We start from the raw sequence: 14,863 nt of genomic DNA on the forward strand, positions 1-14,863 counted from the left end.
GGAAGGAAGAAGACAAGATCATCTGCACAAATTGAACGCCACTGCGTATCACCCCAAAATCTAACATTTCTTCCTCCGCTGAAACGGCCACCATTCACGATACAACCACCAACATCGCCACCAATTCCTTCCATTGGTGGGTCCATGACTACAAACCAGATTGAGAACTTCTTTGAAGCAATTGAGGATTTTCTAATCCTTTGGACTCTGAGATGGACAAGGATTAGTGTTTTGTAAGAGCTTCTTAGATTGTTGATTTCATCTTTTGTTCATCTTGTAATAATTGAGACGAGCAATCCCACGGGGTTGGCTAATTTACAGAGATCAGTATCTCAGTATCTCGCTTAAAAGAGTGTTCAGAACATACTTTGTGTCATGTCGTTTTCACTTTCATTTTGTCGTTCTGACTTTATTCTGTTCTCTCCAGGTGTTGTTCAATATTACCTTAACAGTAACATTCAGGATCCGAGGAAACCTATCAAAATATGTGATAGTTTTGATCTGATTTCAATTAAAAAAGAAGAAGTTATATTTGGTTACAGAAGGCAGAAGCAACGATTAAGGAGTGAAAAGGGAAAAATGGGAATGACTAAACAAACCCTGAAATCATCTTGTTCGTGCGCTTTTCTTCTTGTACTTCTTTTCTCTTCCTTTTCTAGCCGTTTTCAGCCACTCAAGAAATTTGCCTAGAATGAGTATAAATTGCTACCAGGAGCAAACCCTTTTTAGCTTTAATGATTTAGAATAGAAGCATCAAAGAAAATGTAAAAAAGGTAAAGCAAAACCATCGTTATCAGCTAAGCAATATGATTTACTTCATTGACTGAACAAAGTGCAAGTTGTTCTTTCCCAGTACTCATCACACTTCCATTTGAACAAGTAACCCTCCTCTATGATTGGAAATACTTGGAGAGAACTGTTGCCTCCCTGAAACAAACTTTCTACTTCAAAAACTTCACCAAACCCAACCACCTCCTAGTCTCCTATAGCAGCAGCAACAATATCATCACCATCACCACTGAATGCTGCTAGTTCTGTCTCTCCTGACTTTGGATCCTCACAGTCACTACAGTAGATTCTGGAGTTATAGCTGTGGGTTCCAACCTCCATGGCCCTGATCTTTGTTACTCCACAGCCACCCAACTCCATCCATGCTTCAAAACATCTTAAATCCCTTCCCCAGCCCTTGCCCTGCAGCAAGAACACTTGGCCCCTCCCATAGTCCTCTCCCCCCAACAAGTTTGATAACCCATATCTGAAAGGAGTTCCAAGTTGCTGCTCCTGATTGTGTTTTCACTTTCCATTTCCAAGCTAATGACAAAATGATCCAGACTTACAAATGGAATCTTGTTATCATGAATCAAAACCTTATTTGTGGTCACATGCTGGTCTGCTTTCTGGTTAGTCATTTTATTTCTTCAACGTGATGCTCTTTCTTCTGGGATATTTTGAATCTTCATTCTGTGCTGCCTCCCTGTATATTCTACAAATGGGCAACAAATAATGGAGAAGAAAGACAGAAAGGAAGGTTTACAGTTTACACTAGAAAGCCTCGCACCATGAATAAATGCAGGAGAATAGGATAGAGGTAGGAGGGGAGACGGGTTTGAAAGTGAGGAGAGAGGATAAAGAACGGTGGCCACTTGCCACCAATGATCTGTGATTACCACTGAAGCCCTACTAAACATGACTTGGGAGTAAAATGTTATTTTCAGCTGTAGGCATCAAATGTCATTATTGATCACAGAAAGGTTGACTAATGTTTAAAAAGGAGGAGACAAACAAATGTGGATACAATTGCTTTGGACCCCAACCACCCTTCGAAGAAAAAAGGTAAACTGAACCATTCCAATGGTCTCCAAGCATTCACAGTTTTAAGTTTCATAATGAATGTGAGAGGTTGAACATCGGGATGTCTTGGTTTGTACATGTACAAATCTGCATGTGGTCTCTTGAGCAGTCACACCAGCAAAAAGTAACTTCAACATGCTATATGATGATGATGGCAAGAAGAATGATGGCTGTCCATTCCCATCAGAACAGAGTTTTTAGGAAGTAGAGCAAATGTTCTGTAGAAGCAGCAAAATGTTCATGCAGTTTTCATTCCCCTAATTTACTTTGGATCATGACAGGTAGGGCTATAGATCCCCAGTTTGAGCAGCCGATAGCAGAATCTATTGACTGCATAAATACAGGATCTCTCAACCCTAAAGCTTTGACTGCTACGTTCCAGATGGTGTTCTAAGCATAACCAAACACCCACTGATCAAATGAAAACATTAACCGTTGGTTCACATTCCCTGCATGAGTTTCTTGATGTTCATGAGTTTAACCCAGCTTTCCAACATCACCAAACCCTGAAGCTTCATCTGATAATTTTCTCCCTGGAAAACTCAATTATTCCCCCTCCACCATAGTCAAGACTTGCTTGGATATATTCAAGGTACCACCCTGTGTCTGCAGAAACCATCACTACAACAGAATCAGTAGCTGAAACACCCAACCCTACTCACACCGAATGGATCTGCAAAGATCAACTCGTCATAAGTTGGACCATATTCAGCTTCTCTTCTGAGACTTTAACTTATGTGGCTGGTCTGGATTCTTCCGCTGATGTGTGGCAGGGATTCTGAATCTTACAAATATAAATCATAACAGCTGTTCAGCCTACTGTTCACATGCCAAGATTTTGAACTTTAATGGCAAAAAGCCCCAAAACAATGCATCCCATCTGCGTACTCTGCTAAAACAACTGAACCAAAGGAAACAGGATAATATTGCAGCTCTAGCCCATTATATTGGCAATGCTGAACTTCTTCCACACCTCCACAAAGACAACAGAAACAGAAAGAGGTGGAGTGGCTTCTCTCCACTTATACAATTACAGAACCTACTTTCTTCTGTCCCACTGACAAATGGGAGGTGCAGCTCCAGATTTCCCAAATGGATATACAGTGAGGGTGCTCAGCCTGCTCATCTTCCTTAAATATCTATTAAGAATCTAAGCAGAAAATTTGACATGTTGGGGACTTTAGTGCATCTCCCCATAAATCCCACACTTTATTGCTCATTCAACTAATTGTGATGCTTTGAATGGTGGAGTTCTCTTTGTGTGGGTTCCAAATCCAGCTAGGAAGCTGCGCAAGAAGCAGTAGTAGGCTGTTATGAGCAGCTCCCCAACTTTCAAGCATAAAGCATAAGTCACACTAAGCCACCGATCGACTTCTGCTCGCTTACGCTGGTTCACACCTAGAAGCTCACCAACGTTTCCAGCATAGAGAACAGGCTTGGATGGTAGCAAAGCTCATTGAAGCTAGTGCTCTGAAACATGGGAACAACCTCCCTTACTTGGAAATTCCCTTCCCAAGTCACTAAAAGGGTGGCTTTTGGCTTTCTGACTGCAGGTACTACTGGCTGGCAGTCTACTGGAACTAGATACCTTCCCGTTATTGAGGGATGTGCGTCACAGAGTTGCTTGCAAATCACCTGTGTTGTGGAGGATATGGTGGAATTACTTGAACGTTCTCGTCGCCTCCTCTAGGCTGGGATACTGGATACTAGTTTCTCAACTAGTCTGGCTTGGAGAAGCTCTGCATCTTACCTTTCATTCAGACTGGAAATAAACTGCCGCTATGATTGAGTGAGCAATGTCATTACACTGACTCATGAGTGAGTCATCAATGTGCTCCCAAGCACATGGAGCTCCCTCCTTCATGATGCATAGCATGAGTGCAGCCTTAACTCTCACATAGTGTCAGTCAATGTTTCAAATCTGATGAAGGGCTTTTTCTAACATGAAACTCCAGTCTCCACCTAACTTTCCACAAAGGCAAAGTGTAACACCATAGACACAGTCCTGAGTGTAACAAAGTTGCTTAGAATAACAAGGCATTGGCTCAGCAGGTCAAGATGGGTTCTCATCCATCAATGTAAGGCTCATGGATTAGACCTGGAAGTCCATTGCTTAGTGGTTGAAGGCTTAACAGTGATCACAGATTACCAGTTGCTGGTGGCAACAGAAAACCAAAACGGTTCTCGGATGGTAAGGTCAGAAGCCCATCCCCCCCCCCCCCCCCCAACCCCCCCTCTCTCTCTCTCTACCTCTGCTTCCTCCTAGTACCAAGGTGGGTTAAGGAAATGCTACCAGCAGTGACATAAAGTGGATCATGACCTTCCCTAAACAGCCTGAAGTTGGGGCACACAAATGTCAATTGACCAGGAAAAGAAGCATTGGATGCTCGAGTGAATCACCCCAAACTCTGCATGGTGAAGCCTTGTGAAAAACTCAAAAAGCAGGAGCATTAATGTGGTTTATGGACAATGTTGCAGTAAGAAAATAACGCAACCAAGTGTCACAAGACCCTGCTTTTGGGTTGCTATGCTTCCACCTGAGTGGATAAATTCAAATCAAAGAAAGCAGTGGCGGTTCTTTCAATACTTGAACCAGTAGGATCATGCTTGGAAAGGAAAACAGAAGAAAAAACAAAGAGCATCTCACTGCACAAGGTTCCTGCTATTGCAGGGTCAAGGAGGGGAAAATGTACCCAGCCTAAGCAGCAGAGGATGTTTTAAGGTTTTGAACATACAACCAAGAGGTTCAGTCTGGTGGAAATGAGAAGAATTAAATTAAGAAAGCAAGGGCCTTATGTAAATTACCAAGATGCAATCATAATTAAGGAAAGCTCATATCTTCTTCAACTTCACAATTAGAACAGCAGTCTTGTGGCAATCTCTCCAGGTTTTCGATCAATGAAACTCAATCAATAGAAATCCAACCAAGCTGGACAGTTTCAGGTTCATAACTCAAGACCCTACTGGATGAAAGCAGAACGAAAGCAATATTGAGCCCAGTAATCAACTGCAACTATTGAGTATACCCATGAAAAATGTCATAAAGGCACCACATGATTACCCCTGATGAGTGTCAAACATTGCACCATTCGGGCATTGCCGAAACTCTTTGATGTCTCTCAAATTTGATCTTGTGGCACCAGATGTCAGCTAGAAACTTAGTATCACTTTTTCTAAATCTGATTTGATGCCTCCCATTAAGAAACAAAATAATGATACTTTTTCCTATATCCGATCTATGTCATTCATGGAAGTCTTGATAAACTTATCACACCTTTCGTACTATGTCTCATTTATCACATTAATCTCACACTTAACCTTGGTTATCAAGGCAGTGTCTATTGTCAGGCAATTTTTTTAGGCATGGGTGAAATGACACCTCATCAAAATCTTTAAAGGTGGTCACGGTGGCTCTCTGGATAATGCTAGGAGTTGGTGCCTTGGGACCCCTATATGACTAAGAAATCAGTTTATGTGTGTATGTGTTTTATACACTTATCAAATCTAAAACCTTGAATAGAATAGAAATGGCACAGAGAAAACAAGCTGATCATAATTTCCATTGCATTCTTTGAGATGGTGATACAGATATGATATATAATCTGAGCAACAGTGATTACCCACTAAAGCTCACAAACAGAGGTGACTAAAACATTATCTATGGAAGATAATGTACACAACTTTATCAATTTACTAATGCAAATAATACAAGGAGAAATCAGAGACGAATTAAAAATCATTTTCTTTACTGAGTGCATAAGATACAATCATAAGGGGTTACCTTTTGATGGGAAAATATCGTGAACTGGAGAAGAAATGAATTTTCCTTCTAGTTCATTGGACTCAATGAGCAGCAGCACAACCTCTCGCATTGTGGGGCGGTCGAAAGGTGATGTAGTTGTGCATTGTAAAGCAATTTTTAAGACAGTAATCATGTGATCAACAGTAGTCTTGTCTTCTAAATTTACACGAGCATCAAGTATGCCAGATGTCAAAGAATGGTTCTGGATATAATTTCTTACCCAGGTTACAAGGTCACCTCCCTGGTCTAGTGGTTGTACTGGTGTCCTGCCAGTGAGCAACTCCAATAGCACAACCCCATAACTATAAATGTCACATTTTTCTGTGACTTTCATAGTGTATGCATATTCTGACAGCCAAAAAAAAGAAGATCATCAATTATGAGGCCTGAATTCTGATTGTGATTCTATATGGAACAACAAAACATGTAAAAACTTGGCTGAGAAATCAAAATGTTTTGCAGAATATGTAAAAATAGCATTGTTCAATCTCTAAAATCAGTCTAGGCAAAAGCTACCAATTGGATTTTGCAAAAGTCAGATATGAGTTGAGCATCTAATTTCCAGACTTGGATCTTAAAATGAAGGATGGAAGGATACACCAGTGAAAATTGGTCCCTCAAGCTAGTTTACAATCCTGTTTCCATACCCTATTTAGCAGTGTTAAGAATATAGTTAAGCATTCAGGGGTACTGTGTGATGTAATCCTTTAAAATTTAATGGAAAGTTCTACACTGCTCTTGTAACCAGCAATAATGTATATGGGAGAATGTTGGGCAGTTAAGAAGTGTCATACTGAGAAGCTCTATGTAAAAAGATGAGGATGCAGTGAAAAACTAGGAAGGATAAAGTACAGAAGAGAACTCAGGCAATGTCCAAAGGCTCTTGAGTAAATGGCTTCAGTGGGATGCACTAACAAATGCTCAGAGAGAGAGAGAAAAGCTTACCGGGGGCAATATAACCATATGATCCTGCAACTGCAGACATTGTTTTGGATTGCGGCATGTCGATCACCTTAGCCAACCCAAAATCCCCAACATGAGCTTCAAAACAATCATCGAGTAAAATGTTGTTTGACTTTATGTCTCGGTGAATGATCTTAGGTTTACAATCATGATGCAAGTAGGAAAGGCCCTGTGCAGCTCCAAGAGCAATCATGAACCGTGTCTGCCAGTCCAGCCCACAAGATTCTCCATGAAGCAATTCACCAAGGCTGCCATTAGCCATGTACTCATAGAGAAGAAGATTAGAACCCTGGTGATAGCAGAAACCATACAACTTTACAATATTCCGATGCCTAACCTTTCCCAGTGTTAAAATCTCAGCACGGAAGCTGTTGTCAACATTGTTTCCCTCTCTATTAGATGCAAGCTTTTTCACAGCAATGATCTGTCCAGATGGCATGACAGTCCTATATACAGTCCCACAAGCCCCCCTTCCAATAACAAAACTGTCATCAAAATTATTTGTAGCTTCAAGCAGATCTTGGAAAGTGAATCCTTCCTTTGGGGAAAAGTACATGTCTGAAACAGGAGAAGATGGTTCGTTATCTTGAAAAGGAGCAATGGTCTCAACTGGACGCCTCATGAAGTATATTATGATAACAATTAGAATTAGAGAAACCCCACCCACAACAGCTGCAATTATTGCAATAATTTTAGCCACATGAGCATCTACCCCTTTTGATGTTGGCTGGTAAGAGGGTGGAGATGGAGATGAACAGCAGTCACCAAGAGAACCCCCACATAGCCCTTTGTTGCCAATGAAGTTGCTGACATCCATGCTCTTGAACAACGGAATTGAAGGTAAACTTCCAGTTAGGTCATTGTAAGAAACATTGCACACTAGTAAACTTGACAGATTTCCAAATGTGTCAGGAACTTCACCAGTCAACTGATTGTCATTCAGGAGGAGGAATTCCAGTAAAATGAGATTCCCAAGCTCTGGTGGGATTGTCTCAGAAAGATTATTATAACTAAGATTCATAGCAATCTGCAGGCTGGCAAGCTCACCAAACTCTGGTGGTATCCCACCAGAAAAGGTGTTACCACCCATTTGCAACTCAGTCAGGTGGGATAGATTCCCCAATGCTGCAGGAATATCCCCTGAAAGTTTATTGTCTGAAAGATTGAGAATTTCCAACTGTGAAAGAGTTCCAAGTTCATGTGGCAGAGAACCCATGAAGCTGTTCTGGCTTAGATCAAGTCGTTGAAGCATTTTGCAATTGATTATCTCCAGTGGAACTCTCCCAGTGAGCATATTTGATGAGACATTCAAGATAACCAACTGAGAAAGATTACCTATCTCTCTTGGTAACTCAGACGTGAAGTAATTATCTGATAGATGAAGCCTTTGCAATGTTTTGCAGTTTCCAATCTCAGGTGGAATAGGCCCACTAAAATTATTCGAGTCCAACTCAATTGTGGAGAGATTGACCAATTTACACAAGTCAGAAGGAAGATTCCCTCTAAGCTTGTTTCCTGTAAGGCGAAGTTGCACCAATGATTTGCAGTTTCTAACTCCTGTAGGGACATATCCAGTCAGCATATTTGTACCTAGATTCAACAAAATCAAGTTAGAATGTTTACAAAGATGACGAGGTATTCGTCCTGTTAGCTGGTTATCTGAAAAATCAACCACCCAAAGTCTGCTATAAACTCCGAGCCCTTGAGGAATGCCACCACTCAGCAAGTTGTCAAAGAGCTGCAACTGGAGTAGTTCAGTGAAATATTGAAATCCAACAGGAATAGGACCTGAGAGGTTGTTAATAGAAAGATCAAGCTTGGTCAAATTCACCAAGCTGCTAAGCTCGTCAGGGATAACACCTGTAAGCTGATTCTGGAAGAGGTAAAGTAAGCTTAAACCCTTTATCTTGCTGAACTCAATTGGTATCTCCCCTGTCAAATAGTTCTCTGAGAAGTCAATTTCTGTTGCCAAAGAAAGATTCCCAACCTCCTTTGGAATTGTCCCATTCAACCCATTCCTGTAGAGGTATAATCTCCCTAGATTTTTCAGGTTTCCAATCTCAACAGGGATCTCACCTACAAGATTATTTGCATACAGAGCAAGAATCCCGAGGTTCGTACAGTTCCCAATCTCCTTTGGAATAACCCCAGACAGCTGATTTTCCCAAAGGATCAGATCAGTCAAGTTCCCAAGCATTCCAATCCCTTTGGGTATTTCACCTCCCAAAGAGTTCTGGGCAAGACCCAGTACTTCCAAGCTCTCACATCCGCCAATCTCAGCTGGTAGGCTTCCAGAAATCGCATTCTGACCTGCTCGAAAAATTTTCAATCTCTTTAGATTCCCAAGAGAACGAGGCAACGGGCCTGTCAGATTGTTAGAGAAAGCCACAAATTCTTGCAAGGCAGAAAGGTTCCCAAGTGCTTCTGGAGGAGGTCCGGACAATTTGTTATTGCATATATTTAAAGTTACTAAATTAGATAGACTACCAAACTCAACTGGAATGTTGCCTTCAAACTGATTGTTGTTCAAAAGAAGTTCTTGTAACATCGAACAATTTCCAATCTCTTTGGGTATGCTTCCAGACAGACGATTATACGACACATCCAGGTAAATCAAGTGGACCAAACCACCAATACTCGATGAAAGGCTTCCTGAGAGATTCAAGTTACTTATATTTAGAGACCACACAACTGGATCATAATCAAGTGTGCAATTCACACCCCTCCATCCACATGGTGTCTGGTCACCAGAATTCCAACTACCCAGAAAATTGAAGTCGTCATGAAGACTATTCTTCAGTGACAGGAGAAGTTGTCCCTCTGCGTTTAACCCTTCGGAACCATAAGGCAGGAGAAGAGCTAACAGAACAACATACCCTGTAAAACCCACAACCAAAACTCTCTCCAATTCATAGACCCACAGCATTCTAATGGTCAGTCTCAAAGTAAAACAAAGAACCGAAAACAAAGAGCTGAAACAAGCCTAGTTGATGGAGACAACGCGTCTGCTTCGACGTTCACCGAACAACCCCTACTTCGTAGTAGAAAACAAGACCCATCATTGACTGAACCCCTTCTGTTTCTATTGAAGTTCTTATCCAAAACAAGTGTTCAAGTTCTTCAAGGCCGAATGTATTCAAATCACTTAAGAGACAGAAAATAAAAGTTCAATCGTTCAAGGGACCCAAAGAACCAGTTTACATACCTATTGAAACAGCCCAGAGAAATTCTCTCACATCGAACTGCTCCAGGGATCAAAACCATGAAAAGCACGAGCAAACGAAGCAGACCCAATTGACCTTTCTCCAAAATAGTGCTCCAATACAATGAAAGATTTGATTTTCCGGGCAAAAATTTGAGTAGCAAAATCTATCTTTTCGAGGGACAGACTCAAACATCGAAACCGAACTTGAACATTTCGTTCTTTCTCAGTAGAAACTCCGTTCAATGAATCACAGGTTTCCTGTCTTCTCTTAATCACCAAAAAGAAAAAAAGTACACACAAACCCAGGTGAGGTCTTCCTTATCAACAGAAAAAATTATTTTTTTGGGGGAATATTTTATTTGAATACGAGTGACGGGAAAGGGAAGGTAACTCCATGCTCAAGCTCTCTCTAATGGCTGACAAAGCAATAGCATGCTTTCCACCCTGCTATGATTCTCTAGCTTGCTGTTTAAAGTTATTTTCTATTCTATAGTGCTTCCAAAAGGTGAGTATATCTATGAATAGAAGTCATTTTCGAGATAAACTCGATCTGGGTCACTCAGTTGTCTTTCGCATGGAACAACTCCAACTTTGGGTACAAGTTATTCTGCGTCGAGCTTGACTAGTACGCCTATACGGCAGAGTCGGATGGCAGGTCTACACCTTCTCCGCCTTTCGTGCTACCATCGCACAAGCGACCCCAAGGGGGGACCGGGGGTTGCGGGAAGGAGCGCGGGACCCACGGGCGCCGCGGGACGGGAATGCCCTTGGTTGAACGGACCAGCGTTGTACTATTTTTAAAGAAGTGCGTTTCCAAAAAAAGTTGTCTTTCGCATGCATCTCCAGTAGTCATGGTGTGTGATCAGTGACCCTGTGAACTTGTGAGGTGTGAAGTTTGGGAACGGTTGACCTTCATGCATGTCCCCACAAACCCTAACCCAAATAGTTTATACTAGATCAATGGCGATATTTACACTTGTTCATTAAAAACATTTCTTGATGTTTCAAATCTTATATACCATCTCATAAATTAGCTTATAGTATTCTAACTTCAATAACAAATTAACAAGGCAAATTTACACAAAAAGAATTGTCGATTCAAACATGTAAAAATATAAATGGTATAAAATTTGAAACAGAAGACCATGCTTGCAATAGTTTATAACTTTGGAGGTGTATACATAATTTGGTTTTTTTCTTATGATTACATCTTGCATAAAGGCTGCCTTGATGGCCAAATCTGTTAGCTAAATATCAGCTAAATATCATGAAAGAGGTAGATGCCACTCCTTTGGGATATTCTCTTTATTAAAGAGCATTTTTGCCATCTCAAAGCCAAAGCATACGTTTTTCTCTTAGTTCTATACAGAAAATATATTGAATAAAAATGGGTAAGCCTCGATTAACTCTAAACCTCACGCAACCATAGAAACTATGCTCCGAAATAGAGAACATTTCCACAAGAACTAAACTATTAAGCAATCATCTTACATATTTTGACCAAGTAAATAATCTCTCTGTAGCATTTATTGTTTAACTATTAAACTATATTTTAAAATTAGAAAATTATTTTCAATGTCATTTAAAAATTAGATAATATTATGTCATCATTGATCAACACATGTCAGCATTTTACATAATTTCTTGACGCAAATGCAAAGTGACAAGCAGATTACTCATGTACAATCTCTTAAACCCAATCATAGGAATGAGAAAATTTGACTGTGTTGTATAATAACAATCTTACAAAATACAAGGTGAAGAAGTAAAGGGTATGAATTCGATTATATTAATGATACTAGTAAGTGTTATTAAAAATTTGATTTATGTTTCCATGGATTTAAAACCTCAACCCACAAGCACAAGGAAGCCATAGATGACTAGGAAACCCACATGAGAATATTCTAAGTTGAATCAGCTGATGTTTAGCTGAACCAGTTGGTGGAGCAAGGATGAATAAGACCTAATTACCTAAATAGGTAGAGCTAGGAGAGTTGTAGTAGATTAGAGAACTCATCATCTTGCAGAGGATTAGAAGAGCTTCTAGAACCAAAAGTTTTCAGTAGTGGGTGGGTCCATCAGTCCATGGTAGGGGAGCTGACTTAAGTGAAGGTGGTGGATGATGGATGGCTGGTCACCCACCACCATTCAGGAATGATCCAACCTGTGAGGGTTCATTTCAAGTTTCAATGAAATGGAGGTACGTGGCCCCCACTTACACGCAGTTGTGAGGAGAGATGATTAACAATTTGCCAACCATTTTTGACTTGGTAAGATCAAGACACCATAAACCCATTTGGTCAACTCAGCATTCAAGATCAGTGACCGGTGGTGGTGGTGATGGTGATGGTGGAGCTGGAATCTTCATCTGCTTCCATGCTCTGATACAGTGCGCGCTTGATGGTTATGCACAGGGGTTGGGCTTCTGATCTGAATCATCTGAGAGAGTTGAATTGAATGTTGTTGCTGGGTATTGCTTATTTTTCGTCATTATCAACTTCTTGATCGTTTCCTGAGCAAGAAGACATTTAGAACTTATATTAAAAACCCAGGAGAAGATCAAAGCTCTTGCTTCTTAGAAGCCAGTCTGTGTTTCGAGTGGGGTTCTCTGACGTCCACTTACCAAGGCGAAGCAAGGGGGAATGGGTTTCTTCCACGCCTGTTTCGAATCTCCAATAAATAAAATAGGGAGTTTCAGGGTTTGTAGAGAGAGAAATTAAACACTTGGACTAATCCAAGGGGTGATTGGGTAAGAAATCTAATATTTCTAAGTAGGCAAGTAGCCAGTAGGACAGTAGGATGTCATAGTTCGAATTCCTTTGAAGTGGGAACGTTAACCTTGCCTTATATTATATAATATTGTGTTTTCAATATTTAAAAAATAGTTAATTAAAAGAAAAACATAGAAAATAAAACACGTAAGGTGTAAGTAGATCTAAAAATCGAGAAAAATGAATATAGACCCAATTTGCAGCTGCTGTGGAGGTATGAATGAGACAATGAATCATGTTTACTTCACTCACCTTTCACTCGAGCTACATTGTTTGGTAGCTATTGTCAATTAATTTTGGTTTTGATTCAAGAACGACACTTACTGAATGGATTTTACAATGGAAAGGCTTGTCGGCTACAGGGAAGGAAGAGGGAAAGAGATTAGAGTGTGCTTAGCTACCTTCATATTATGGCATATTTGGAGTTTATGGAGAGTAGCGAGCGGGTGGAAGGCACAACAAGAAGGGGACAAGAGGGTCTTGAATCAGTCCAATGGACCCCTTCTCCACTTGGCTTCTTGAAAGACCGATGCAGCCTTCAGTAAATCCTCAGGTAGGTTTGGCCTTGGTTATATTATTAGAAACAATAGTGGTCATCATTTACTTGCCAAATCGATTCCCAAACCTTTCCTTGACATTCTGGATGGTCAGGCCTTAGCTATTCGTGAAGCATTAAAGGAAGCCTTAGAGGAGGGCTACCTCAATGTGTTGGTTGAAGATGATAATGACGACTTAATTTCACTCTTGGTGGACAGTAGCAAGATTAGCCTGCTATCTACCCAACCGCTAATTTCTGACGTTGTGTTCTTGGCTTCTCAATTTGTGAGCTATAGTTTTACTTATATTCCTAGAATGGACAATGTTGTGGTCAATAAACTAGTAGAAGTGGTCTTGTCAATTCCAAGCTCGACATCATAGTCTTCTACCACTTCATGGTTGGATGACTCAATTGAGATCCCCACGTATTTGTTTCAGTTGCCTGAATGAATGAGTTTCTTCGATATCAGAACTAAATAAATAAAAATAAAAAGGAAACCTTTTCCATCATGATATTTTCTTCAATATCAGAACTAATATTTAAATCATAAAATCTTTGAAATTATGAATAAAATAAGAAGACCCATATTTAAGCCAAAACCTTTAAACAATAGCTAGCTAGTGGGATGCACTTTATTCTATGTAGACAAGATACTTATACTCTTCAAAAATCAAAGAGGAAATCTCAATGCACATGATACCTTGCAAGGGTAGTGTAAGCTGACGACATTGCTTACATATATATGATGTTGCTCCTCCATTCTCTTTGTATATTATTTTAAATTTATAATTGAAACTTAATTGTACAGTATAGCCAAGAAAAAAAGAAGAAGAGGGCCACAAGGGTTGGACTAAATTTCTTTTTTGTGACCCTTTTTAATCTCTCTATAGTGCTTTCCACATCAAATCTTATAAGACTTTCCAAAGGCATGTTTCATCCCCACCTTATCTTGTTCATTTTGTGCCCCCTTTCCCCCACGGTCCGGCAAAGTTACTATCACAATCTACGCATCTTTTTAAGTGTAAATCTAATGTACTAGCATTTGCCACTAGAACTTGAAAGAGATAGTTCTTCGAACCCAAACTTATAGTCACTAAATTGTTGAATACTCTTACTCATTCCCTTGAGGTCCGCCCTCTTTACATTTCTTTCTAAATTGCAAAAATTTGAAGCTGGTTCTCTCTCCATATACACATATTGTGGTCCCGGCTCCTATGTAGATTTTGAGAGACCTTTAACTTGATTGTAGACTTGTGTTTACCTCACGATTGGTCAACCATAAATTGTTATTTGGTCAATTGAATCGTTCGAAGATATATACATGTGTATGACCTGTACGTACGTATAGATCTATGTATGTATATTAATGATTTTGATTTCTTTAATTGTATAGAAATATTTTAATGACTTGATTTGTATAATGGTTGGAAGGGTTCTTGGCATTAAACTCCATCGCCATCACACAGAGAGTGAGTGAGAGAAATAAAATATAGAACGTGACTGTTGTGAAGTCTAAGATAAAGTTTGGAGCATGTTACCCATGTTCAAAGACGTAGGCCAACCTTTCTATCTAGTTCTATAAAATATTATTATGATATGCAATAAATAAGAAAGATTTCTTAGTAACTTTTCTAGAATATTATATAGATAAACACGTCAATGATCTTGTTTAATTAATTGATGAATTAAAAGTTGCTTCAGAAAGGGTCTTCCTCGTGAGCTGTGAGGAAATG

At 39.9% G+C, this 14,863-nt stretch overlaps 1 protein-coding gene across 1 annotated transcript; it reads right to left on the bottom strand.

Annotated features, from left to right (window-relative positions):
* Window positions 1-4,096: 4,096 nt before the first annotated feature.
* Window positions 4,097-10,349, bottom strand: LOC149009843 (uncharacterized). Its single transcript, XM_089163126.1, has 2 exons — window positions 6,599-10,349; window positions 4,097-6,001 (listed from the first exon to the last, which is right to left on the bottom strand). Exons 1-2 carry the CDS (start codon window positions 9,540-9,542, stop codon window positions 5,619-5,621), a joined length of 3,327 nt encoding a protein of 1,108 aa, XP_089019252.1. The 5' UTR covers window positions 9,543-10,349; the 3' UTR covers window positions 4,097-5,618.
* Between the last annotated feature and the right edge of the window lie 4,514 nt (window positions 10,350-14,863).

Source organism: Hakea prostrata, chromosome 7 (assembly GCF_041222555.1).
Source record: "Hakea prostrata isolate BN-2017 chromosome 7, UWA_Hpros_2, whole genome shotgun sequence".
Lineage (NCBI taxonomy): Eukaryota > Viridiplantae > Streptophyta > Magnoliopsida > Proteales > Proteaceae > Hakea > Hakea prostrata.

Coding starts and splice junctions, on each gene's coding strand:
- LOC149009843 (XM_089163126.1), bottom strand. CDS start 9,542: ATGCTGTGGGTCTATGAATTGGAGAGAGTTTTGGTTGTGGGTTTTACA. Junction 6,002..6,598: donor ATATGGTTATATTGCCCCCG/GTAAGCTTTTCT, acceptor TTTGGCTGTCAG/AATATGCATACACTATGAAA.